This window comes from Mustela nivalis, assembly GCF_964662115.1.
Source record: "Mustela nivalis genome assembly, chromosome: 5".
In the NCBI taxonomy this organism is placed as follows: domain Eukaryota; kingdom Metazoa; phylum Chordata; class Mammalia; order Carnivora; family Mustelidae; genus Mustela; species Mustela nivalis.
In genome coordinates, this window is record NC_139024.1 from 132,091,821 (window position 1) to 132,117,473 (window position 25,653).

Consider the following 25,653-nt stretch of genomic DNA (forward strand, 5'->3'; position numbering starts at 1 on the left):
TTTTTCAATTAGTGTTTTTACATTTTTTAGGTAAATATCCAGTAATGCAATTACTGGATTATACAGTAGTTATATTTTTATATAGTAGTTATATTATATAGTAGTTATATTTTTAACTTTTTGAAGAATCTCCATACTGTTTTCCAGAGTGGAGCACAGTTTGCATTCCCACCAACAGTGCAAGAAGATTCCTTTTCCTCCACATCCTCACCAACACTTGTTTCTTGTGATTTTGATTTTAGCCATTCTTACAGGTGTGAGGTAATGTCTTACTGTACTTTTATTCAGCCATAAATAGAATGAAATCTTGCCATTTGCAATTACATGGGTGGAGCTAGAGAGTATAATGCTAAGTGAAATAAGTCAGTCAGAAAAAGATAGATGCCATACGATTCCACTCATATGTGGAATTTTAGAAACAAAGCAAATGAGCAAAGAAAAAAGGGGGGGAACAAACCATGAAGTATTTATAGAGAACAAACTGATGGTTACCAGAGGGGAGATTGAAGGCGGTGGGGGGGGGGGTGAAATAGGCAACAGGGATTAAGGAGTGTACTTGTGATGAGCACTGGATGATGTTTGGAATTGTTGAATCACTATTTTGTGCACCTAAATCTAACATAACACTGTATGCTAACTACACTGGAATTAAAATTAAATTTAATTTTTAAAAAAGAATTTCACGTGTCAAGCAGAGAAAGACAACTATCATATGATCTCCCTGATATGAGGAAGTGGTGATGCAACATGGAGGCTTAAGTGGGTAGGAGAAGAATAAATGAAACAAGATGGGATTGGGAGGGAGACAAACCATAAGTGACTCTTAATCTCACAAAACAAACTGAGGGTTGCTGGGGGGAGGGGGTTTGGGAGAAGAGGGTGGGATTATGGACATTGGGGAGGGTATGTGCTTTGGTGAGGTCTGTGAAGTGTGTAAACCTGGTGATTCACAGACCTGTACCCCTGGGGATAAAAATATATGTTTATAAAAAATTAAAAATTAAAAAAAAAAAAGAATTTCACTTTTGTAAACCTTTCTTATTTTTTTGTTTGCTCCACTTGAATTTCTGTAATGTATTTTTAGTTTTATTGAGATATAATTAACATACAAGATTGTATTAGTTTTAAGTGTACAAGATAATTAACTTATATATGTATATGTTGCAAAATGATCACTATAAAAAGTTTAGTTAACATCAATCACCTCACATAGTTACAAATATTTTTTCTCGTGATGAGAATTTATAGGATTTACTGTCTTGGCAACTTCCAAATATACAATACAGCATGTTGAATATATTCAACATGCTGTATAGTATATCTTGAACTTATTTATCTCATAACTGGAAGTTTGTACTTTTGACCAACTTTATTTCCAGCAGCCCCACCAACTGCCTCTGGTATCAATCAATCTGTTTTCTGACTCTCTAAGTTCTATTTTTGAGGGATTTTTTTAGATTCCACATGTAAATGAAATCATACAGTACCTAAATTTTTCTAACTTATTTCACTTAGCACTATGCCCTCAAGATCTATCCAAGTAATCACAAGTGGCAGGAGTTTTTTATAGCTAAATAGTAGTCTATCACATATGTGTGTGTGTGTGTGTGTGTGTACATATATATGTGTATATATATACACATATATATAATATTTCTTTATCATTCATGCATCAATGAACACCTAGGTTGTTTCTATGTCTTGGCTATTTTTTGTTTGTTAGTTTTTTTATTTTTATTTTTTATTTCTTTTCAGCGTAACAGAATTCATTGTTTTTGCACCACACCCAGTGCTCCATGCAATACGTGCCCTCTATAATACCCACCACCTGGCTCCCCCAACCTCCCACCTCCCGCCCCTTCAGAGTCCATAGTCTCTCATGGTTCACCTCCCCTTCCAATTTCCTTCAACTCCCTTCTCCTCTCCATCTCCCTATGTCCTCCATGTTATTTGTTATGCTCCATAAATAAGTGAAACCTATGATAATTGACTCTCTCTGCTTGACTTATTTCACTTTTGTAGCAACATGGATGGGACTGGAAGAGATTATGCTGAGTGAAATAAGTCAAGCAGAGAGAGTCAATGTCTTGGCTATTTTTTTAAAAGCTTTATTTTTTCAGTGTTCCAAGATTCATTGGTTATGTATCACACCCAGTACTCCATGCAATACGTGTATGTCTTGGCTATTTTAATACTACAGTGAATGTGGGGATGGAGCTATCTTTTTGAGACAGTGATTTCATTTTCTTCAGATAAATACCCTGAAATGGAATTGCTAAATCATATAATAGCTCTATTTTTAATGTTTTGATGAACCTTCATACTGTTTTCCACTATATCTGTAGCAATTTATATTCCCACCAATAGTGAACAATGTTCCTTAACACCCTTTTCAGCATTTGTTATGTCCTGTCTTTTTTTTTTAGTCTTGTTTTTTTTTTAAGATTTTATTTATTTATTTGACAGAGATCACAAGTAGTAAGAGAGGCAGGCAGAAGTTTAGTGGGTCGGGGGTGGGGGGGAAGCAGGCTCCCTGCTAAGCAGGGCTCGATCCCAGGACTCTGAGATCATGACCTGGGCCAAAGGCAGAGGTCTTAACCCACTGAGCCACCCAGGTGCCCCTATGTCTTGTCTTTTTGATGACACCCATGCTATCATGTGTGAGATGATAGCTCATTATTATTTTGATTTGCATTTCCCTTATGATTAGTGATATTGAGCACCTTCTCATGTATCTGTTGGCTATCTGTATGTCTTCTTTAAAAAATTGTCTGGTTTTTTATTCTTTTTTATTCAGATTTTTATGCTATTTAGTTATAAGAGTTCAATACATATTTTATAAGACTGACACGCTACCTACTGCACTAAGAAGGCACCTTATATTTTAGATATTAACTTCTTATCAGATATATGATTTACAAATGTTTTCTCCCATTCTGTAGTTGCCTTTTAATTTTGTTGATGGTTTTCTTTCCTATGCAGATGCTTTTTTAGTTTGACATACTTTTGTTCATTTTTGCTTTTGTTGCCTTTGCTTTTTGTGTAAAATTTTAAAATAATTATTATAAAAACGGATGTTAAGGATCTTATCCCCAACGTTTTCTTCTGGAAATTTTATGATTTTAGGTCTTGTGTTCGTTATTTAATACATTTTGAGTTTATTTTTGTAGACTGTGTAAGATAGGGATCTGGTTTTGTTCTTTTGTTTACAGCTGTCCAGTTTTTCCAACACCACTTATTGAACAGACTGTCTTTTTCCACAGTATATTCTTGGCTCCTTTGTCATAAATTAACTGACCACATCTGTATGGGTTTATTTCTGGGGTCTCTAATCTGTTTGCTTGATTTATATGTCTGTTTTTATGCCGCTGCCATACTGTATTGATTATTATAGCTTTGAATTATAGAGTGATGCCTCCGGCTTTGTACTTTTTCAAGAATGTCTTAGCTATGCAAGATCTTTTGTGGCTCCATATAAATTTAAGATCGTTCTATTTCTGTGAAAAATGTCATAGAAATTTTGATAGAAATTGCTTTATATCTGTAGATTGATGTGGGTAGTATAGACATTTTTAAAATATTAATTCTTCCAATTCACGAACATAGTAAATATTTCCATTTATTTGTGTCTTCTTCAATTTCTTTTACAAATGTCTTACAGTTTTCATATACAGGACTTTCACCTCTTTAGTGAAGTTTATTCATAGATGTTTTATTATTTTTGATGAAACTGTAAACAGAATTGTTTTGTTAATTTCTATTTGTGATAGCTCACTGTTAGTATATAGAAATACAACTGGTTTTTGCATGTTGATTTTGTATCCTGCAACTTTAATTAATTTATTCTAGCTGTTTTTCAGTGAAATTTGGATTTTCTATATGTAATATCATGTTATCTGCAAATAGATACCATTTTACTTCATCCTTTCTAATTTAGATGTATTTTCCTCCTTGCTTTCTTCCCTCCTTCCTTTCTTCCTTTCTCCTTTCTTTCTTTCTTTCTTTCTTTCTTTCTTTCTTTCTTTCTTTCTTTCTTTCTTTCTTTCTTCTTCTTTCCCTAATTGCTACGGCTAGAATGTCTAATACTATTTTGAGTAAGAGTGCAGAAACAGGCTTCCTTGTTCCTGCTCTTAGAGGAAAACCTTTTAGCTTTTCTCCATAGAGTATGATGTTAACCATGACCTTGTTAATGGCTTTTATTATGTTGAGGGGTTATGCTTTTTAATTGTTGAAGGATGCCTTGTGCTGGGGATGAGCCTACAGTGTAAACTTAAGGTCTTCTCAGGTCTTGTCTGAATCTGCTTCTTTCTCTGGGCATGTGGGATAACTTTCTAAATTCTCCCATATAAGCAGTTGCTTTTGAATATCCTAATCCTTAAATGTCCTCTAAAAGCTGAAAAACTTCAAATAGACTCCAGAGTTCCAAAATATTTTCACCAGACAAGAATCTGCCAACAAAATTGTAGTCTAGGTAGATATATGACTTTCTGGAGCTTCCTACTCCATCATCTTTCCTGATGTCTCCCTATACTGAATTTTAGAAGAGCTCATAATCAAGAATGTTCTTTGAATTAGTACATGAACTTTAGTCCTTATTAAATGAGTTATATAAGATGGTAATATCAATTTAATTTAGTGATAATGCAATATTCCAATGTCATTTTGAAAAGCTTCTGCTACTACATTGTGTTGGCCATTATTATCACATAATAAAATCTTTACATAACCAACTAGTCAGAATTTTAATTTTTACAAGTCTCTCATCCATATTTACTTTGTAAATGTAACTGGAATCTCTTGGTTAAAGGTCCATCTCATAATTACCATTTCTAAGAACAGTCCCCAAACACAGATAGGCTTCCAGGGTTAGGACTTGTCTGCATAAATGTCACTGACCTCAGAGCCACAGTGAATCAACCCAGGGGCAGGCATCTGACCTAACCTGAGCCAAACTGTTTCTTCTGGGGTTTAAAATCTGGAAGAATACAAAGATGAGGAGTTTTTAGAGGAGAATCACATTACTATAGCATCCAGGGAGAGAAGCTTCACAAATTCCTTATGATCAAATCCTTAGAAACATACTGGGTATTTCTCTTCTCTTAGTTGCTTTATTTTTCTTTTGATTCTGTAGGTGGCCCATTGTTCACTGCCTACCCAAAAAACTCCTTTGTTCTTCTTTGCTTAAAAACCCCATATATTTCCCATGATGGTTTCATGAGGTGACTTTCCAGACAATATAATCTATCTGTGTCAGATATTATATTTTTCATCCTTTCTTGCAAAAGAAAAAAAAGTGTCCATACAATCCAATTCTAACCAACGATGCATAAGAGGAATTTGGAGGAGGGATTCTGATATAGCTCTTCCTCTTCCTTCTGGCCTTCAATACAGATATAGTGCCTGGAACTGCAGCAGGAACAGCAGAAAGCTAACACATTAAACATGGTAGAGAGGAAGTCTGCCTGTCAACACCTTGACTTCAGCCCAGTGAGACGCATGTCAGACTTCTAACTTACAGAACTGTAAACTAATAAATGTGTGTTGTTTTAAGCCACCAAGTTTGCGGTGATTTATTAAAGCAGGAATAGAAAACTGATACATATATAGTAACATCTTAGTAAATTCAGATCATCTCTGCTAGAACTGAAAGAATCTTCAGTAATTCAATAGTACAGACTTGTAAAATTAAACCCTGAATTAAAAATTCTCTGAATTAAAAATAAAATATGCTTTTCCCAAATTCTCAGCTATATGCCTGGATGTGTCCTCTATTGTCTTTCCTTTGTTAGTCCTTACTCTAAAGAGACAAGGATACTTCTACATTGCTATGTGTTGTTCTTCAGAATTAGATTTAGAGTTATGTTTCCTCTTTATTGCTTCCTCCACCAACTTAGATGAACTCAGTCAAGCAAAGGCAAATATTTAGCATATGTTGTCCTTTTAGCAGAATTAAAGTCACAGTAGATATCTAGAAATGTAAGTACATGAAATAAAAGAACAATAAGTTCTAAGTCTGATTCTTTTAATCAGTTCAACATATAAGAACTTCGTTAATATTATAAGCATTTAAAATAATTTTATTATTAAAATGGTTTTTAGTTTTCCATGTGGGATTGTATGATTATCTATAATGAAATACAAAATATCAAGTAAATATGCATAGTACAGAAAGAATTCATACTAGAGTAATGGCTGTTGTGTGAAGCCACTCTGCCTCGGTACAAATAACACTCCTTCCACTTACTCAGCACATGATGATGAGGATATACCTTCTCTTAATTTCTCTTAACTCTTAATTCCCAATTAAAACAGAATTATAGTACCTGAATCATAGAACTGTAAGTATTAAACAAGTTAATATATCTAAGGCACTTAGAAGAGTTACGGCCTACAGCAAATACTTGACAAATATTATTATTTATTACCATTCATTGAACATCTTATGAAGAAAATATTTTAAATAAATATTTCAATTATCTTTAATGACTTTATCATCCTGAATTGGCAAGAATCTTCCATTTTACATTTGGATATCATTAAGAAATATTGTTGACAAAACAGTTGCTTTCTTATTGGCTATGATGCTTTCAGCTGCAACAACATAAAATTCAACTAAGTGTGCTTACACCATAAGGAAATTTATTGTTTATCCAATAATTCTAGAGCCTTTAACTATTCATACAAATTTTTAGAACCAGCTTATTTTTTTCTACAAGGAATCAGGGAATATAAATGGGATTTATATTGCATCTATAGAGCAAGTTGGGGGAGATTTTACATTTCAACAATATTGAGTTTTTAAATTCATGAACATGGTATACGTTCCCATTTAGATAGTTTTTAATTTCTCTCACTAGTATTTTGTTAATTTTAAACACATAGACCTTGGGACGCCTGGGTGGCTCAGTTGGTTAAGCGGCTGCCTTCGGCTCAGGTCATGATCCCAGCGGTCCTGGGATGGAGTCCCGCATAGGGCTCCTTGCTCAGCAGGGAACCTGCTTCTCCCTCTGCCTCTGCCTGCCATTCTGTCTGCCTGTTATCGCTCTCTCTCCCTCTCTCTCTGATAAATAAATAAATAAATCTTAAAACAAAACAAAACAAAACACATAGACCTTACACATATTAGATTTACATCTATGTATTTCATGCTTATTGGTGCTATTATAAATGGCAGGTGGGGTGGGTGGGGATGGATTAAATTGGGTAATGGGGATTAAGTGTCTACTAAGTGTGATGAATATTGGCTGTTGTATGTAAGCTTTGATCACTATTGGTGAGTATTGGCTGTTGTACATAAGTGTTCAATCACTAAATTATATGTTAACTAACTGGAATTTAAATAAAACCAAAAAATATAAAAATAATATATGTTAAGGAAAAAATGGCAATATTCTTTAAATTTAAATATTTATTATTTCATTGCTATTTTATAAAAAATGTTATTTTCATATTGATCTTGTAACCAGTGGATTTGTTAAATTCACTTAACTAGTTCTAGTGAGTTTTTTGTATATTAAGATTCTCTATATAAGTAATCATCTCATCTATAGAGATGGTTGTATTTCTTTTATTTATTTGTTTGTTTGTTTGTTTGTTTTAATTTTTTAAATTATATATATTTTTTATTTCTTTTCAGCATAACAGTATTCATTGTTTGTGCACTACACCCAGTGCTCCATGAAATCTGTGCCCTTCTAATACCCACCAACCTCCCACCCCCCCACCCCTTCAAAACCCTCAGATTGCTTTTCAGAGTCCATAGTCTCACATGGTTCACCTCCCCTTCCTCAAGAAATTAAAAATAGAGCTTCCCTATGATCCTGCAATTGCACTACAGGGTATTTACCCCAAAGATACAGATCTAGTGAAAAGAAGGGCCATCTGTACCCCAATGTTTATATCTTTTTATTTTTATTTTTATTTTTATTTATTTATTTATTTGACAGACAGAGATCACAAGTAGGCAGAGAGGCAAGCAGAGAGAGAGGAGGAAACAGGCTCCCTGCTAAGCAGAGAGCCCAATGCAGGTCTTGATCCCAAGACCCTGGGATCATGACCTGAGCTGAAGGCAGAGGCTTAACTCACTGAGCCACCCAGGCACCCCTGTATTTTCTTATATCTTTTTTTAAAGATTTTATTTATTTATTTGACACAGAGAGATCATAAGTAGACAGAGAGGCAGGCAGAGAGAGGGGGGGAAACAGGTTCCCCGCTGAGCAGAGAGCCCAATGCAGGGCTTGATCCCAGCACCCTGGAATCATGACCAGAGCCGAAGGCAGAGTCTCAACTTACTGAGCCACCCAGGTGCCCCTACTTTCTTATATTTTATTGAAATCTTAATTAATATACAATGAAATAGAATTTTTTAAGTGTGTGTATTGAAGACCTTTCTATTTGGCTTTACAAGAGCATAGGGTTTTCTATTGTAATAAAAAAAAAAGAGCATAGTACCTTATCTTTATTATTATACAATCTACATTAGGAACATTATTTGAACAACAGTGTAACCACACAGTTTTCAGAAGGGACTTTTAGGTGGACTGAGAGCCATCTTTCAATGAAGTTTTCTCTCTTTTATATTACTGGAGGCTAAAAGTCCAGGTGGCAGCAGGGTTGGTCCTTTGTGAGGTCTCTCTACTTGGCTTGTAGATGGCCACCTTCTTCCTGTGTCCTTACAAGGTCTTCTGTGTGTGTGTCCTAATCTTCTCTTCTTATAAGGACAGCACTCAGATTAGGGCCACCCAGATGACCTTATTTTACCTTAATCACCTCTGTAAAGACCCAATTTCCAAATATAGTCACATGATGAGGTACTGAGGGTTAGGGCATTAACATATGAAGTTTGGAGAGCACAATTCAGCTCATAACCCTCCTTAACTACAGCTCCAATCAGGTGGCCCACTACCATGGCTCCAACTTCTAGTAGGCTCCAAGCAGTATAGTCTTCCTCTCCATGATCCAGACCTAGGGATGACAACAGCTTCCCACTACCTTAGTCTCCTGCAGCCTCAGCAGTTATCTTGGGTTCTGTTAACCTTGACACACCTTTCACTAAGAAAATCTTCATTTCAGTTACTTGAACAATCTGACTGTTCAATCTGATTGGATACTATTTCCTGCTGAGATAGTGTTCTAGCACCTACTCTGTTGATACCCTTATCAACTTCTCTCTCCTGCTTCCAATGTGCCGCACATTATATGGCAACTCCCTGACTCCTTGTCCATGTATCCTATGGAACTGCAAATTTCTTTTTTTTTTTTTTAATTTTTTATTTTTTATAAACATATATTTTTATCCCCAGGGGTACAGGTCTGTGAATCACCAGGTTTACACACTTCACAGCACTCACCAAAGCACTTACCCTCCCCAATGTCCATAATCCCACCCCCTTCTCCCAAACCCCCTCCCCCCAGCAACCCTCAGTTTGTTTTGTGAGATTAAGAGTCACTTATGGTTTGTCTCCCTCCCAATCCCATCTTGTTTCATTTATTCTTCTCCTACCCACTTAAGCCTCCATGTTGCATCACCACTTCCTCATATCAGGGAGATCATATGATAGTTGTCTTTCTCTGCTTGACTTATTTCGCTAAGCATGATACTGCAAATTTCTTTGAGGTAAAAACCAGACCTTTTCATTTTTGTATGTTTAGGGCTTAGCCTGGTATCTGTTGTATAGTACATGCTAAAAATTTGTTGTACAGTTAATTACTGACTAATGATTCACTTCCTCCCAATCCCGCCATCACTCTCTTTCCAGTATTATTTTATAGAACCCTAATACAACATCTTTAGGCTATGGAAACAGATTTCTAGTGGATCTTGCTGTTCCACCTTCAGTATTAATAACAGGTTAATCTTCCTAATAAATGATTCTCAGAGAGATGTAGCATTCAATACAACCACACTCAACCTTAACCTACCTTCAATTTCTCATTCTCCTATATGCCAATATCTACCACCCACTTTCCAGCTGCCAACCTTTGTGCTATTGCTCACATGCTTTCCTCCACATGACGCAGCTGTTACCCCCTTTGTTTTCAGCTGGAATCTTAACAAGCCTTTGAGGTATGGATGTTCACAATATCACTATATCATGGGTATTATAAAAATTATAAAAGCAGTTTGAATTAGCAGAAGGGTTTAAAGTCCTGAAGGCTTTAAGTTGTGCCATGGATTTACCTAGTTTCCAGGTGGTGGGAAGGTAGGGAATCCCAGAGAAGGGGCCTGGTTAATGAGAGGGAAATGTGAAACAGCAAATAATTTCTGCTATTGCTTATCTGTGTGGTCCTAGGAAAATCACTTAACGTTTTGGTGCCTTAGTAGCCAAATACCTTAGACTAGAATCCGACGCTAGTCAAAGGTACTTTGAGTTCTATAATTTGATTTTCTTTAATATAAGCCAAATATGATTTGCTTATTAAGCTCACTATCAACCATCTATCTCTTGATGCCAGGTTTTCCTCACGAAGTATAGAAGAACAGGTTTCACTTCACAAGGTTAAATATTTCATATATATATATATATATATATATATACATATATATATATATATATATATATCTTTTACTTAATTGCAAATTCTCTGAAGTCCAGTCTTCCCTTGAAGATGGTACCTGTGAGTGAGAAAATTTGGATCAGTTTTGACAACCGAGAATCAGTTTGACTTCTAAGCAAGAACATATTCTGGCACTGTCCTTATTATAGACATAAGTCACATGCATCACTCCCTATATCACCACACTTTTAGAAATTACACTTTATAAACCAAGAGATTCAAAATATGGCATTAAGACAGGCAATATTATATTCCTAGCTCTAAATAACTAAAATCATTGTGCTTGAAACACACGTGAGTATATATTTTATAAAGAACTTGCATTCTCTTACACAATACAAAAAGATAGACTCAAAATATATGAAATGTCACACAGTATTCCATCAAAATTCTAGAGGAGAACATAGGCGGTAACCTCTTCAACATCAGCCACAGCAACTGCTTTTAAGACACGTCTCCAGGGGCACCTGGGTGGCTCAGTGGGTTAAAGCCTCTGCCTTCAGCTTGGGTCATGATCCTAGAGTCCTGGGATCGAGCCCTGCATCGGTCTTTCTGCTCTGTGGGGAGCCTGATTCCCCCTCTCTCTCTCTGCCTGCCTCTCTGCAAACTTGTGATCTCTGTAAACTTGTGATCTCTGTCTGTCAAATAGATAAATAAAATCTTTTTTTTTTTTTAAGACACATCTCCAAAGGCAAGGAAAACAATAGTGAAAATGAACTTCTGGGATTTGATCAAGATAAAAAGTTCCTGTACTGCAAAGGAAACAGTCAACAAAACTAAGAGACAACCCATGGAATAGGAGAAGATCTTTTCAAATGACATTTCTGATAAAGTGCTAGTATCCAAGACCTATAAAGACCTTCTCAAACTGAATGTCCAAAAAATAATCCAGTCACAAAATGGGCAGAAGACATGAACAAACACTTCTCCAAAGAAAACTTACAAGTGGCTGTTCATCATCATTAGTCATCAGGGAAATTCAAATCAAAACCACCTTGAGATATCATGTTAATACCAGTTAGAATGGCAAAAACAGGCAAGGCAAGAAGCTACAAATGTTGGAGAGGTTGTGGAGAAAGGGGAACCCTCTTACATTGTTGGTGGGAATGTAAGTTGGTATAGCCACTTTGGAAAACAGTGTAGAGGTTCCTCAAAAAAGTTAAAAATAGAGCTAATCTATGACCCAGCAATTGAACTACTGGGTATTTACCCCAAAGATATAGATGTAGTGAAAAGAAGGGCCACATGCACCGCAATGTTCATAGCAGCAATGTCCACAATAGCCAAACTGTGGAAAGAGCAGAAATGCCCTTCAACAAATGTATAAAGAAGATGTGGTCCATATATATAATGAAATATTACTCAGCCATCAGAAAGGATGAATACCCAACTTTTACATCAACATGTGTAGGACTGGAGGAGAGTATGGTGAGTGAAATAAGTCAAACAGAAGAAGATAATTATCATATGGTTTCACTTATTTGTGGAACGTAAGGAATAGCATAGAGGACATTAGAAGAAGGAAGGGAAAAATTGAAGGGGAGGAGAGAATCAGAGGGAGAGATGAATCATGAGAGATTATGAACTCTGGGAAACTGAGGGTTTGGGGTTAGCCCAGTGATGGCACATATTGCATAGAGCACTGGGTGTTATATGCAAACAATGAATCATGGAACACTACATCAGAAACTAATGATGTACTGTATGGTGACTAACATAACATAGTAAAAAAAGAAGAAGAGGAAGAGGAGGAAGAAGAAGAAGAAGAAGAAGAAGAAGAAGAAGAAGAAGAAGAAGAAGAAGAAGAAGAAGAAGAAGAAGAACTTGCATGCCAGAAATAAGGGAATAAGAGCCAATTAAGACAGTTCCATGAGTGCCTTTCTCTAAGTTCTCAAAGCAAATTTTGCAAATTCAAAGTATACCACAGTACATGGAAATTATTTATGTATGAGACCTTTCCCAAAGACTTAATAGATAAATGTGAGTTTAGAATGGGCCAGTTTTTTTATATTTCTGCATACTTGGCTTTTGGCACAATGCCTAGAATATAGGTTTTCAATAAATGTTGGTTGAAAAAATAAATAAGACTCCTCAGTGCTTGGAGATGGAGAACGTGTACAAGGACATCCAAGACCATGTCACCTGGAGACCAGTAACTGGACTAAGGGGTGATAGGCAATGAGGGGATTTAGGAAGTGGAAGAAGATGATTCATTTATGAGATCGTTTCTAGGAAAATATTCAAATGGAACCTAAGACAACTTTTTTTTTTTTTTTTTTTTTTAGTTTGTACAAATAAGTAAAATCATTTATTAGGAAACTTTAAACCTCTTACAATAAAGTTACCATTAAATATAAGAATAAAGTGACTATTTTGCTTAAAAATAAACAAAGGTCAGTTTGAAAGAGAACGGACAGCTTCCCTGTGGACATCCTCTATACCCAGCCCAATCAGTACTTACCAAGTACAGGTTTGTAGGTTTTGTTAACATAATAAATGATGGAAATAAATGAGGAAGATAACATTTTCAAAACAATGTAAAAAGAACTTTAAAACAAGCATCTTGATTCTACTTATTCTTCCACTCTAATTTGTAGCCTTTGGATAATATGTGGGAAAGAACACATGTACATTTAAATTTTAACTTAAATGTCTACTGAAATAAAATGCTATCTTATTAAAATTCCTATCCGAAATTTAAAAAAAAGTTATGGTGACAAATAATGTTGACAATCATGTAATGTAATCCTATCTTAAAACTCAAATGATGATAAGAATGAATACTTCAAAACTACATAGTTCGCTTTGTTAAAAATATTCTTACTGAATATTTAAAAAAAAATCACACAATGATACCATGTTTTTAAACTCATTCTACTCATCATGCCTGTATTTTATCCCACCAGTTCTCTCTAATGACTTAGCATTCTTTCTTGTCTGCTCTCCTCTCTCATTTCCTTTCACCAGCACCAAAAACACAAAGACTCCAAAGTCCTGAGAGCAGACTTGAGTATCCCTTTGTCTTCTAGAAGCTGTGCATTTTAACCCTACTGGTCCATTCCACCTGCCCAATAGGCAAGATTGCCCAATAGGACAGTGCAGTCAGGAAGGGAGGCAAGGACAGAATCTTGAGGGATAGCAGAGAGAAAGAATCCCCTTAAGAAAACTGGCAAGAATTCCTATCTCACATTGAGGTCTTTCATCCATTTTGAGTTTAATATTTTGTTCTAATAACACAACTCTGGGTGGGCTCCCAGATGGCTCCTCAGTGAGGACACATCACCAGGAAGACCACACCATGATTAGAATTTAGAATCTTCAGCACCCCCACCCCAACCCCTACATTCCCCCAGAGAGGGGAGGGGGCTGAAAGCAGAGCACATCTATGTAAGGAAGCCTCCATAAAAATCCTCATAGCAGGGGTTTCAGGAAACTTCCAGGTAAGTAAACATATCCAGGTACCAGGAGGGAGATGAAACCCAGCTCCACAGGAATAAACATTCCTGTGCTTGGGACTCCCCCAGACAGTGCCCTTTGTGTGTCTGCATCTGACTGTTTATCTGTATCCTTTATCATACCTTTCATAAATTATAAATGAAAACAAATGTTTCCCAGAGTTCTGTGAGCCACTCAGTCGAACCGAATGAGGAGTTGAAGGAATCTCTGATTTGTAGTTAAGTTGTAGAGAAGTTGTGGGTAACCTGGGCCCCTCCTACTTGTGAGTGGCACCTGAATGTGATGGAACAGTCTCACGGGAATGAGCCCTTAACCTGTGGGATCAGATGCCATATCAAGGCAGACAATGTCAAAGCTGAGTGAAACTACAGGACACCCAGCTGGTGTTGCAGAGTTGCCTGGTGAGGGAAAAATACACAGCCTCAGCCACAGTGTTAGAAGTGAAGTGTTCTGTGTGAATATGGTAATATGAAAGCAGATGAGAGAACTGAAATGTTTCCTTGACATACACCCTCACACAAAATATTATGTATGCCAGGTCTTTGCTGATGTGATATAGCACATATTCAAGTTCTAGTGAAATATCATAAAGAGTCAACTCAACAAACAAACAAACATACAAAATATGGATGAGCTGGGAGAAAATAAGCAATGTTTCCTCTTTCCCATCAAGAGGAAGACCATTCCTGAATAATCAATGATTTTGCTTTTACCTGAATAACCATACAGTTCAATAGTACTTGAAGGAAAAAGCATGTTTGGTCCTCAGCGATCCTTTCCCCTGATATGGCCAGCAAGAGTGGAGTGATTTCTTGTGGATATGTCTTTGCTCCAGAGTGGGGGAAAAAAGGAGTTCTTTCACCAACGTTCAAAGGATTTTTTAAAAATGGCCTTCATTAAAATACATCTGCCCCTCCTTTGGAACCTGCTCACACTACACTCCAGGCCAGTGAGCATCAAGGGGTTGGAAATATGGTACAAAGTCCCATGAAGCCACCTCTCCCTCTAAATTATTCTCTCTGCCAAATTCTGCTTTGGTCAGCCTAAGGATCAAATACCTGTCTTTGGGCAATAAAGTGATGTGCATTAATCAACCAATGGCCCTAACTGGCAAGTTCCTTAAAAACTCATGGGACACAGATGGTTGCCATGACTTTCCCAGGAAGCAGCTACTGTCTCCCCATGAATGCAGCATGAAAATACACAGCTGGGTGAGCAGATGAATGTCCACTCATGAAACAATCGTGCTGAGGACAATAAACAGTAGTTTTGGATTGCAGATTTAAATTTCATTCACAGCCAAGAAAACACTCCAGATACATGATGTGTCTCCACTTCCTGCTGTTTCCAACATCTGCGTCCTCCCTTCCATTCCTGTTTCCACCACTTCAGTAAATGTCTCCTGTCCTCATTGCATATAAAAAAGGCTCTGATTCTTTCTATTCTAATGTCTGTAAGACATTACTGTGAACAAGAGCAGGGAATAATTCCTCCTCCAAACACATCTATGAAATAAAGAGTTCTATTCAGGATCATGACAAGCTGAGGGATCCCTCAAGAGAACTTCCAGAGTCATTTCAACCTGTAAGGCTGGCTAAAATGTTATTCACCATCTGCCACACCAGGGCTAGGACTGATGAGTGTCTCCACCATACAGGTCCCTCTGGACAACATGATTGCTGGAAAACCAGGCACGAGGCAAGCAAAAACCAGCACCTGCTCTTCTGCACAGTTTGTCTGAAGTGCTTGAAGCCACAGAAGAAACAGCTTGACTCCTTCAGATCTTACATGTAAGTCAAGTTCTACTTGTTCTAAGACAGCATGAAAACCAAGATGTCGTTATCAAGACAGGAAGCAAGATAAATTGTGTATTCCATGTGCCATGAAATGACCCCAACTGCATCCAAGTCAGCCATGGCCCTCCACACATCTGCATCCTAGGTCTAAGAACTCTCACAGGGTGCCTGAGTGGCTCCCTCAGTGCAGCATCTGTCCAGGGTCCTGGGATCCAGCCCTGCATCTGGCTCCCTGCTCAGTGCAGATACTGCTTCTTCTTCATCCTCTCCCTCTACTTGTGCTGAATTCAGCTCAGCATGGCAATGACAGACTGGTCCCTCTTGGAGGTTGCTCCCAGTGTCCTTGAGGCATTCCAACCCCTTCTTGGCGACTGACTCCAGATAGTGGCTCACCTGTCACAGTGGCTCACGATAGAGGGATGAGAAGTTCCTCGGAGACAGGTGTCACCACAGCACTATCATCACCCTTTGTCATGGAAGAAGTCTATGTCCCTCGTCGGATTAAGAAACCTTCAAACAGGACTGGAGCAGGGTGTAATAAAAGGCTCCCTTTGAAGAAGGGTTGAGCTTGGGGACATGTCCAGTCCTGTCTCACTGCTCCCATCACCACACACAGTGGTGCCCAATGGGCAGGGTACCATTTCCAGTACATGGTTCCTGCTCACCCACCATACCTATTCCTATCATTGCGCCATCGCATCTGGTCAGGACCCCAGCATCAGGCCTCTGCGTCTCCAGTTCCTGCTGCTGCCTGCCTCCACCAACGATCCTGTTTCATCTCTGAATTCCCAGCTCCACAGCATTCATCTTCCTCAGCTTCACAAAACAGGTTGGGCAATGATTTCATCGATATCAGCAGTGCCTGCAGGTGCTTCAGGCACGTCAGCCCATCCTTCTCGGGGTCCAGCACCTTCTGGGTGGACTTCTTCGCAACCCTGTGGCTCCTTCCAGGGAACGTCCCGCTGCCGTTGGAAACCGCCCACTGGCCGGGCAGGAGCGCCTGCCCTAAGACAACTTTTGACTTGTTTTGGGAAAGATCAAAATGTATTTTTCTCTAGGGAGAAATACTTACATTGACTTTTCTTCAGTCAATATTTCCTTCTAGAAAGTATCAGTTGCCCATTACAACCCTTTAGGAGAGCCCAGTTCTTGCTTAGTGTGCAGTTTTCAGAGCTATGAACTGCCTGGCTCTGCCCAGTAATGGAAGGCAACTGTTCCTTTTTAACATTAAACACATAGATCTATTTTTAAATAAAGAAGAAGATGCTTAAATGAAAATTAAGTATTTGTTCTCATTTCAAATTAATTCATATTTCCCCAAAATACAGCATACCTGTAGGGTAACTAACTAACCTGTGTTGCTCAGGACTAAAGGGCTTCCTGGGACACAAGACTTTCAGTCATAAAACCAGGAAAATCCTGGGAAAACTGGGACAAGTTGGTCGATGCTTATGCCTACTTAGAGAACCAGACTCTTCCCTCTTTTTATGTGATCATTAAATATTTTAGAAACAAAGTTAAGAAGAACAGAAAGAGACTGATGCAAACAAAAACCACATATTTCTTTAGGAAATAGGTAAAGAGGGTTAAGAGATTATTATCTTAACTCTGTGGAACTATTATACTTAATAACTGGAAGTGAACATGGTCTGTTTCAAAGTAGTTCTGCAACCACTTGATTACATATTTCACCTCTGCAGTCCTAAAACAGACAGCTCTGTAAATCTGGCAATCAGATTCAACACTTACACTGATTATAAATCTCTAGATATGCTATTACTCAAGAAAAGAAAAACCCACAAACCATACCTTTATACCAAAAAAAGAAGCTTCATATCATGGTTTGAATAAAATAATTACAATGCAGAGAGCTTCCTGCTCCACTTGTTTGGTTGTTGTGACTACAACAAAAGTCGTGAGATTTTAAAAGCAAAGGTTCATTTTAAATTGTACATATCTTAAAAAGCATTGCAGTGAGCATGCATTGAAAATAGCCACATATCACACTGCCTTATATATCATTTATCTAATTATCTTGCTACCCATCTATTGTGCTTGCTCCTCTGTTATTGCCCACAAAAACCTTGACAAGCAAGAGGAGGAACATTTAAAAATCACAAGGTTTTCTATCTGTAGAGATAGATTTCATATCACTTTCAAGACAAACTATGCCTTTGATAGGGAAAAAGCACCTTCATGGACCCTTTGATTACAAGAGAGATAGAGCACTCCCTTGTATTCGGAGCAGAATAGAGGAGACACTGATGTCATTTTAAAGGCAAATATAAATGCTTTTAGATTGAGACACTGTTCTAGTCTGTTTGGTATGCAAGTTATGTATCAATGAAGTAGGGGAAGCTTTGCCTTAGACTATCTTGCCCTTTCTTAGGGCTTTGAAATTCCTTTGAACTGAATGTACCCCATGCTGCAACAGCTTGAATTTCTCTACAGCTGTTATTCTTGCTTTAGTCATTTACACAGACCTGAAGTTGAAGCTCTGCATGGACAAGGCACACAGGTGTGAACGAGATGGTGAAAAGTACAAGACTACCAGTGCTTGAAGGGTGCTGGTCTTTGAGTAACACAATGTGGCTGTAGCTGAGGTCTTGGCTGGGTTGGGGAGTGAGTGGAGTTTAGGGGCAAAGGAGAAAATAGTCTCCTGCAGAACAAGTTTTTATTGGGGAAATACAAGCACCTTGGTGTGGATAGGATAGAAGATGCTGGTCTGTAGTCTAGCCCAAGCCCTCTTTATGTATGATGGTTTTCTCATAATTCACAGGGTTTTAATGATGAGTGACTAATCAAAATAATGATAAATATTAACAAATGTAAAATCCAACAGAGTGTTAAATAATGACACCATTATGTCATATGAAATGGACTTCCCCTCTCATGACAAGTGAAATTTCTCTTGGGACATTCCATTCTTTGAGGAAACCCCCTCCTCTCTCCAGCCCCCTACCCAAACTTTTGAAGAATCTTCATACCTAGTTCTATTTCTGTCTCACACACAAAAAAGGGTGAAACAAACAAACAAACAAATAAAACTAACCAAAACAAAGCTCTTTACTAGAGAAAAACCTTAAAGTAACATTTAGCAGATAAATGTTATATTTGCTGAGGAGAGCTACTCTTGACGAATCATTCTTCAGAGCTGTAGCTTCCCTTGACATCTTCCTTTCTATCTTCACTTCTGGGTGGCCCCAGGCTCTTGAAGGCATATGAAGAAGCAGAAGTGTGCCTTTAAGAGGGTGACTGGCCATGCAGGTGTCATAAATGCAGATAGATGTGATCCTCTGACCAGGGACACTTAGGGGCCATCCCACTTCCAACTAGATATAAGGCCATATGATCACTTTGAATAGGGCTTTATGAAAATTTAGAGGCCAGCAATATAGTACTACATAGAAGGTAACTGGTCAGGGCTCCCGGGTGTATCTCTTCATACCCAAGTGAGTTAGGGTAAGAAAGCAAGGCCCAAGCCATATCTTATATCAGTACTGTCAGGCAGATTAAAAAGACAATTATTGTAGGGCACTTGGGTGGCTCAGTTATTAAGTGTTTGCCTTTGGCTCAGGTCATGATCCCAGGGTCCCAGGATTGAGCCCCGCATCAGGCTCCCTGCTCAGCAGGGAGCCTGCTTTTCCCTCTCCCACTCCCCCTGCTGTGTTCCCTCTCTCACTATGTCTCTCTCTGTCAAATAATAAATAAAATCTTTTTTAAAAAAGACAGTTATTATACTGAATCTAAAAAGATATTAATGATTCAAATCTTAGTGGTTTTGGGCTGGGATCATCAACCTTGTAAAATTGTGGGGTTTTTGTTATTGTTGTTGTTGTTTGTTTTTTAAACGATGGAAAGTCTTTTTTTTAAGATTTTATTTATTTGACAGAGAGAGAGAGAGATCACAAGTAGGCAGAGAGGCAGACAGAGAGAGAAGGGGAAACAGGCTCCCCGCCAAGCAGAGAGCCCGATGAGGGGCTCGATCCCAGTACCCTGAGATCACGACCCGAGCCGAAGGCAGAGGCGTAACCCACTGAGCCATCCAGGCCCCCCCAAATGGAAATTCTTAAAAGAACCGTTTGTTGTCTCAGGTAGACCTTTCTTGACAGAGATAGGGAAGTACAGAGGTCAAGGAAAACCATTCCAGACAAGAAAAATAACCATAGCCAACCAGCAACATGGATGTTCATAAACCAGGAATGGTTTCTTAACCAAAGCTCAAAGAAAACCATGATATCAAGGGCAGAACTACAGACAGTGTTGGGCTCTTCCAGCTACAGCTATGATAGCAACTCAAGTGGCAGAGTACAAGAGTACAGACAGCAATGCATGAAAGCACTATGTGCAAGGACTCTCCCCGCCCACCACCATTACACCAGTGTGCACTACATCACTTTCAAAAACAAAGGACAATAGGACTTTGGTCATCCTTAGATCAAAGAGACATCTCACATAAAAATTGCTCTACAAAAGGAGAAACAGGTAGGTGAGGTGATGATAGAGTAGTCTATTAAAAAATGATTAGTGAACCTCACATCTGGACAAATGCAACAACCTCCCAGTTGTGTTTTCTCTCTTAATCAAAAAACATGAGAAAATCTCCCCATATACTAGGAACTATTGTAGGTGGTGGTATAAAGAGGGATAACACCTGGTTCCTGTCCTCATGAAGCCTACAATTTTGAAAGCTAGGTATACTCAAAATAAGCATGCATCCATATTATAGCCCATAGCCTGGCAACAGTGTCTCTACCTGATTTTTAGGAATAAGGGCTGTTATTTCCCCTTTTGCCTAGGGGTCCACTTTGTAAACTTCTTGATAACCCCATTCCTCCAACACTGGCCTTACCTCTTCCAACACTCCCAGAAACTCTACACATAGCAGATTTTATTGACTCCTAATTACGTCTGCTAGTTTCTCTCCATTTACCTACCCACAGATTCTCTGACCCTCTTTCTCTACCCTGCTTACCTACCTATGTAACCATTCCTTTTACTGCTCTTCTCTGACCTCACTAGATGGCTGTGCTCTGAGATCTGAGCTCTCCAAACCTCTTAAGGGGAAGGAAGACACCCAGGTCATAATCAGAAGACTGCTTGGAGGTCTGGAAACTGGCGGTTTTTGAAAGGCTGAGGTCATTGAGAAGCCCATTCTTATGATCAGGCTTCTCTGCATGGCCTCAGTAAACTGGGTGATCTCTTTCTGGGAAGTTCTGAAGAAATAAAGAAAATGTTTTGTGCTTTTGCTTAGGTAGTTCTAGACTCCATCTTTCTTCTTCTTTCCATAATTCATTAGCTTCCTTTACTTTCAGTCATGCTTTAGTTATATTAAGCTCTTCATTTTAACTTCCTGTTCTTAGTTTGTTCTTATGACAGCATGGCCTAAGAATTCTGTGGAAGACTAACATTCTTAGTTATAGAATAGACTAAGAATAGACTAAAGAATAGACTAACATCTATTAGTATAAATTTTTCAAGAGAAAGAAAGAAGGAAAGAGTTTCAGAAAGAAAGAGATTTCATGTCTGAAAGACGAGATCTATGTGGCCCTATCATTCAGATGATAATGGCAGGAAATGCGTTTTGCTCTCCAAAGACTGGAGATATTTCTGATTGTCATGACACTATAGGGATGCTAGTAACATATAGTAATAGAGACTACGGATACTCCTAAATATCCTACAATGCACAGGACAACCCCACAAGCAAAAGATAAATAAATAAATAAATAAATAAATAAAATAAAATCAGCCCCAAATATCAGCAATACTGAGTTTGAGAAACTCTGCATTACAGAATGTTCCAAAGGCCAAGGAAGATTAAGTAGCTCCTTTTCATTAGGTCAGATGTTTATCTCAATTCTCTGAAATTATCAGTACTACCCCTCATAATCTGGCTGACTTGAATTGTTGAGCTTCTGCTTGTGGACTTTTGCACACTACTACCTTAAAGTTCAGTTATTGCTCACTAAATACAACAGTAAGTGGTTATTAGAAATGAGTAAGAGAACGGAAATGTTCCAAATGGATTACAAAAAAAAAAAATTCATATGGGTCTGCCATTTATTGGAAAGTACCAACTTATGAACTGGTTATGTTCTTGAAAGTTCATCTGTCTACTGGAAACAACAACAGCAAAAGTGAAGTGGAGGGGAAAAAGTAGTTCATTGGTTGCTGAATAGGATCTTCAAAATTTTGAAGTCCAGTGCTCTCTAAAATGAGGAGGGGAAAAAAAAAAACAGGTTCAGAAAAGTTGATCATCCCTGCCGTGTTCCTGACCTTAGCGGAAAAGCTTTCAGTTTTTCTCCATTGAGAATGATATTTGCGGTGGTCAGCAATTGCACTACTGGGTATTTACCCTAAATATACAAACGTAGTGATCCAAAGGGGCACGTGCACCCGAATGTTTATAGCAGCAATGTCCACAATAGCCAAACTATAGAAAGAACCTAGATGTCCATCAACAGATGAATGGATCAAGAAGAAGTGGTATATATACACAATGGAATACTATGCAGCCATCAAAAGAAATGAAATCTTGCCATTTGCGACAACATGGATGGAACTAGAGCGTATCATGCTTAGCGAAATAAGTCAAGCAGAGAAAGACAACTATCATATGATCTCCCTGATATGAGGAAGTGGTGATGCAACATGGGGGCTTAAGTAGATAGGAGAAGAATCAATGAAACAAGATAGGATTGGGAGGGAGACAAACCATAAGTGACTCTTAATCTCACAGAACAAACTGAGGGTTGCTGGGGGGAGGGGGGTTGCGAGAAGGGGGGTGGGGTTATGGACATTGGGGAGGGTATGTGCTTTGGTGAGTGCTGTAAAGTGTGTAAACCTGGTGATTCACAGACCTGTACCCCTGGGGATAAAAATATTATGTTTCTAAAAAATTAAAAATTAAAAAAAAAAAAGAAAAGTTGATCATCTTGCCAAAGATCACTATGAGATTCAGGAACAAAGGTTGGTCTTGGGATTCCCCAGACAGACTCCCACAGGCAGTCTACTAACCACCTTGTGTTATCTATAAGCAGGAAGGCAGTAAAAAAAATAGTGATGGTGAGGAGCAGAGGGATAGGAGATATGCTGTCCAGGTGTCTGGAAGGTGAGGAAGAGAAGAGAAAGTAAAGGTGGTAGAGAAGAAACACTCCATAAGCAAGAGGGCAGATCTGGATTCCAACCAACCTATGGGAGACAATTTGGGTGAACACTGAGTGGGGGCTTCCTACATGTGAGGTTCTGGTCCCTGCTACTGCCCAGAAAATATATTGAGTCCAAGGAGAGATATGACTCAGGTGGAATCTGAAAGTTCTTTACAAAAAGTCAGCATCCTTCAGAATCTAATTGATGGTATCAGTCCTCCAGAATTCATTAATTTATTCAGCAAGTATATACTGAACCCCTATTTCATGCCAGGTACTATCCCAGACCATGTGGCTTTGGCAATGAATGAGATGGGTAAGGTCCTTTACATCAGAAGGCTGCTTTTTAGTGAGACAGATAAAATGTAAGCAAACATATATGATAATGTCCAATTAGGTTAAATACCAGGAAGAAAAAATACAGGATAACTTAACTGTGACTTAAGAATCTGCTTTAAATTGGGTGGTAGGGAAAAGCCTCTTTGAGGAGGTGACATTTGGGCTGAGACCTCAAAGAAAGATCCAGCTTTGCAAAGGGCTAGGTCTGAATGGAGAGCACAGCCCATACAGAGTGCACGATCCAGCCTGGCAGGTTCAAGAGGCACAAAGAAAGTCAATGTGGCTGTTAACTTGTTGAGCAAGAAGGAGCAGCTGAAATGAGGTCATCAGGGGTGAGCCCAGCCATATTAGATTGATATGTTCATTTAACATTGGGCACCTATTTTGTACAGAGCATTGCTAACGAAATAAAAATAACACTGAGAAACCCCTACCTCAAGGATTCCGTCCCCAGAGAAGAAAGCTGCTTAGTAGAAGTGACAGTATTGTCACTTGGAAAGTATTCTACTGTAGACACAATTATAATGCAGACATTATGCTGTTTAACAAGGACAGGGGCTTTCCAGAAGCAAGTCTATCAACACAGCTAAGCCACCTACTACAGCCAGTTTATATCTGAAGACGGCACCTACTAGACGTCTTATGACACAGTATGAGGTCGGAGATCTGGCCATCTGCTCCCCCACAGTAGGGAGGTTAGGTCATCCCAGAGATGAGTCACTGAGTCCACCTTTCCCCACCGGGTGAGTCTTCTCGGTCTTCGTGGGTGGGGCAGGGCCATAGGAATCCCCCAACCCTGGCCTAAAACTGTCACCCTCAGAAACCCGAAGAAGGGGAGCTGCGAAGACCAAGGCTCTGATTAGCACCTGATTCACCGAGGCAGTCAAGGAGGGTGGTGACTACTGGTAACAGGTCTCCCCAGTCGCCCCAGGGGAAAAGGTCTGCGGGAGTTTTGGTGAACCTGATGGGGGGTGGTTTGCTAGGCAACGTAGAGGCCATGTTGGGGAGGCGCCTGCGCGGCCACCAGGCCCCGCCCCCGCCCGTAAGTCTTCTCCAACGGATCATCGCAGCTGCTCCCGGCGCTCGCGCTGCGCGTGCGCTTTGGGATCAGGCTCTGGCAGCCGGGAAGCTGTGGGCTGCGCAGGGCGGGGCGAGCGGTCGCTGCGTCCGGGAGCTTGACTACAAGTCCCAGGGAGCCGCGGGGGAGGGTTGATTGGGCGCTCACTGGGCGTGCAGTGCCAAAGCGAGACCATTTCCCGGCAAGAGCGCCAGTTCTCTGCTTTGCTCGGCCGGGAAGTCCGGGGCGGACAAGCGGAAAGCTCTTCCATCCAGGCCAGCTACCTGGAGCAAGCCGAGTGGCCTGGATGTCCCTGATTGTTGTTGTTGTTGTTTATACTGCGAGCACGAAATTACTCCCCAGGGCCTCCTCCCCCGCCCGCTCCACCTGCTCCTCCCTCCTGTTGTAACATGCCATTAGTGAGCCTGCGACCTCATTTCCAAGGGTGCTAGAGTTCGCATTCAGCCACCATGGGGAATGGGATGAACAAGGTAATGTGTCTTTCTTTTATTTGTGCTGGTTTTGCTTCCACTTTTCAGGCTTCCCCCAGGCTGGTGTTTGCAGGGCAAGGAGAGCCCTCAACGGGTGCCCCCTCTTCGCGAAGGAGGGGCAGCGCGCCTGGCTTGGTGCTTGTGATGTCAATGTCTTTGGGGTGCCCCCCCTCCCGCCACGGGCGTCCTGAGGGCTTCCGGGTAAGCAGTCCCCCGCGCCTACCCTGCCAGCCGGTGTGCTTTGCAACTGAGAACAAGCCGTGCCCTTTAAAAGCGTTGACACTTGTTCTGCGGAGACCTCAGCTGAGCTCAGAGGGATTGTGGTTTCTTTTTCTCTCCTCCCCTTAACTCCCAAACTCAGCTTTTGAAGCGTCACCACCCACATTATTAGTAAACTGGAGTAGATAAGTGTCTTATATTATTTAATTTCCTCTTTCTCCCACATTTTTTTTTTCTTCGTGTGGTCAGAGAAGTTGGCAGAGACCTAAGTCCTGAGGTGTTACCTGGCAAGGGTGGGGGTTGTTGAGAACACAGATTCAGAGCTAATTTATCCTGGATTATATGGCTTCTGTAACAAGGGCAACCTGTTGGCTGGCTGCTTGTGCTGATTTTTCCTTATATAAAATCCATGTTACTGTCTTCTTTTTGTCTCTGTTCTGGCCCCCACTGTTGGCTCTTCAGTTTCTCTAGAACCCCGTTCCTAAATTGTGAGATAGCCTGTGTCCTTTCTGACAGTGGAAGATACAAGAATTAGCTCTTGCAGTTTAGAGCTGCCTGGGATGTGCCTTCATGTCCACCAGGGATTA

At 39.5% G+C, this 25,653-nt stretch overlaps 1 protein-coding gene across 11 annotated transcripts in view; it reads left to right on the forward strand.

The window, feature by feature from the left end:
• Nucleotides 1-24,457: 24,457 nt before the first annotated feature.
• Nucleotides 24,458-25,653, forward strand: part of DUSP22 (dual specificity phosphatase 22) — a 76,274-nt gene continuing 75,078 nt past the window's right edge. For 3 of the 11 annotated variants that reach the window (XR_014312201.1, XM_082732161.1, XM_082732158.1), the window contains exon 1: nucleotides 24,458-24,847. Coding sequence is in view for 5 of the 11 variants with exons in the window: in XM_082732158.1 (XP_082588284.1) it covers nucleotides 24,827-24,847 (21 nt within the window). In the remaining 6 variants the exon portion in view is untranslated. The remainder of the gene's footprint in view (nucleotides 24,848-25,653) is intronic. The other 8 variants (XR_014312202.1, XM_082732160.1, XM_082732154.1 and 5 more) reach the window with 6 other exon arrangements.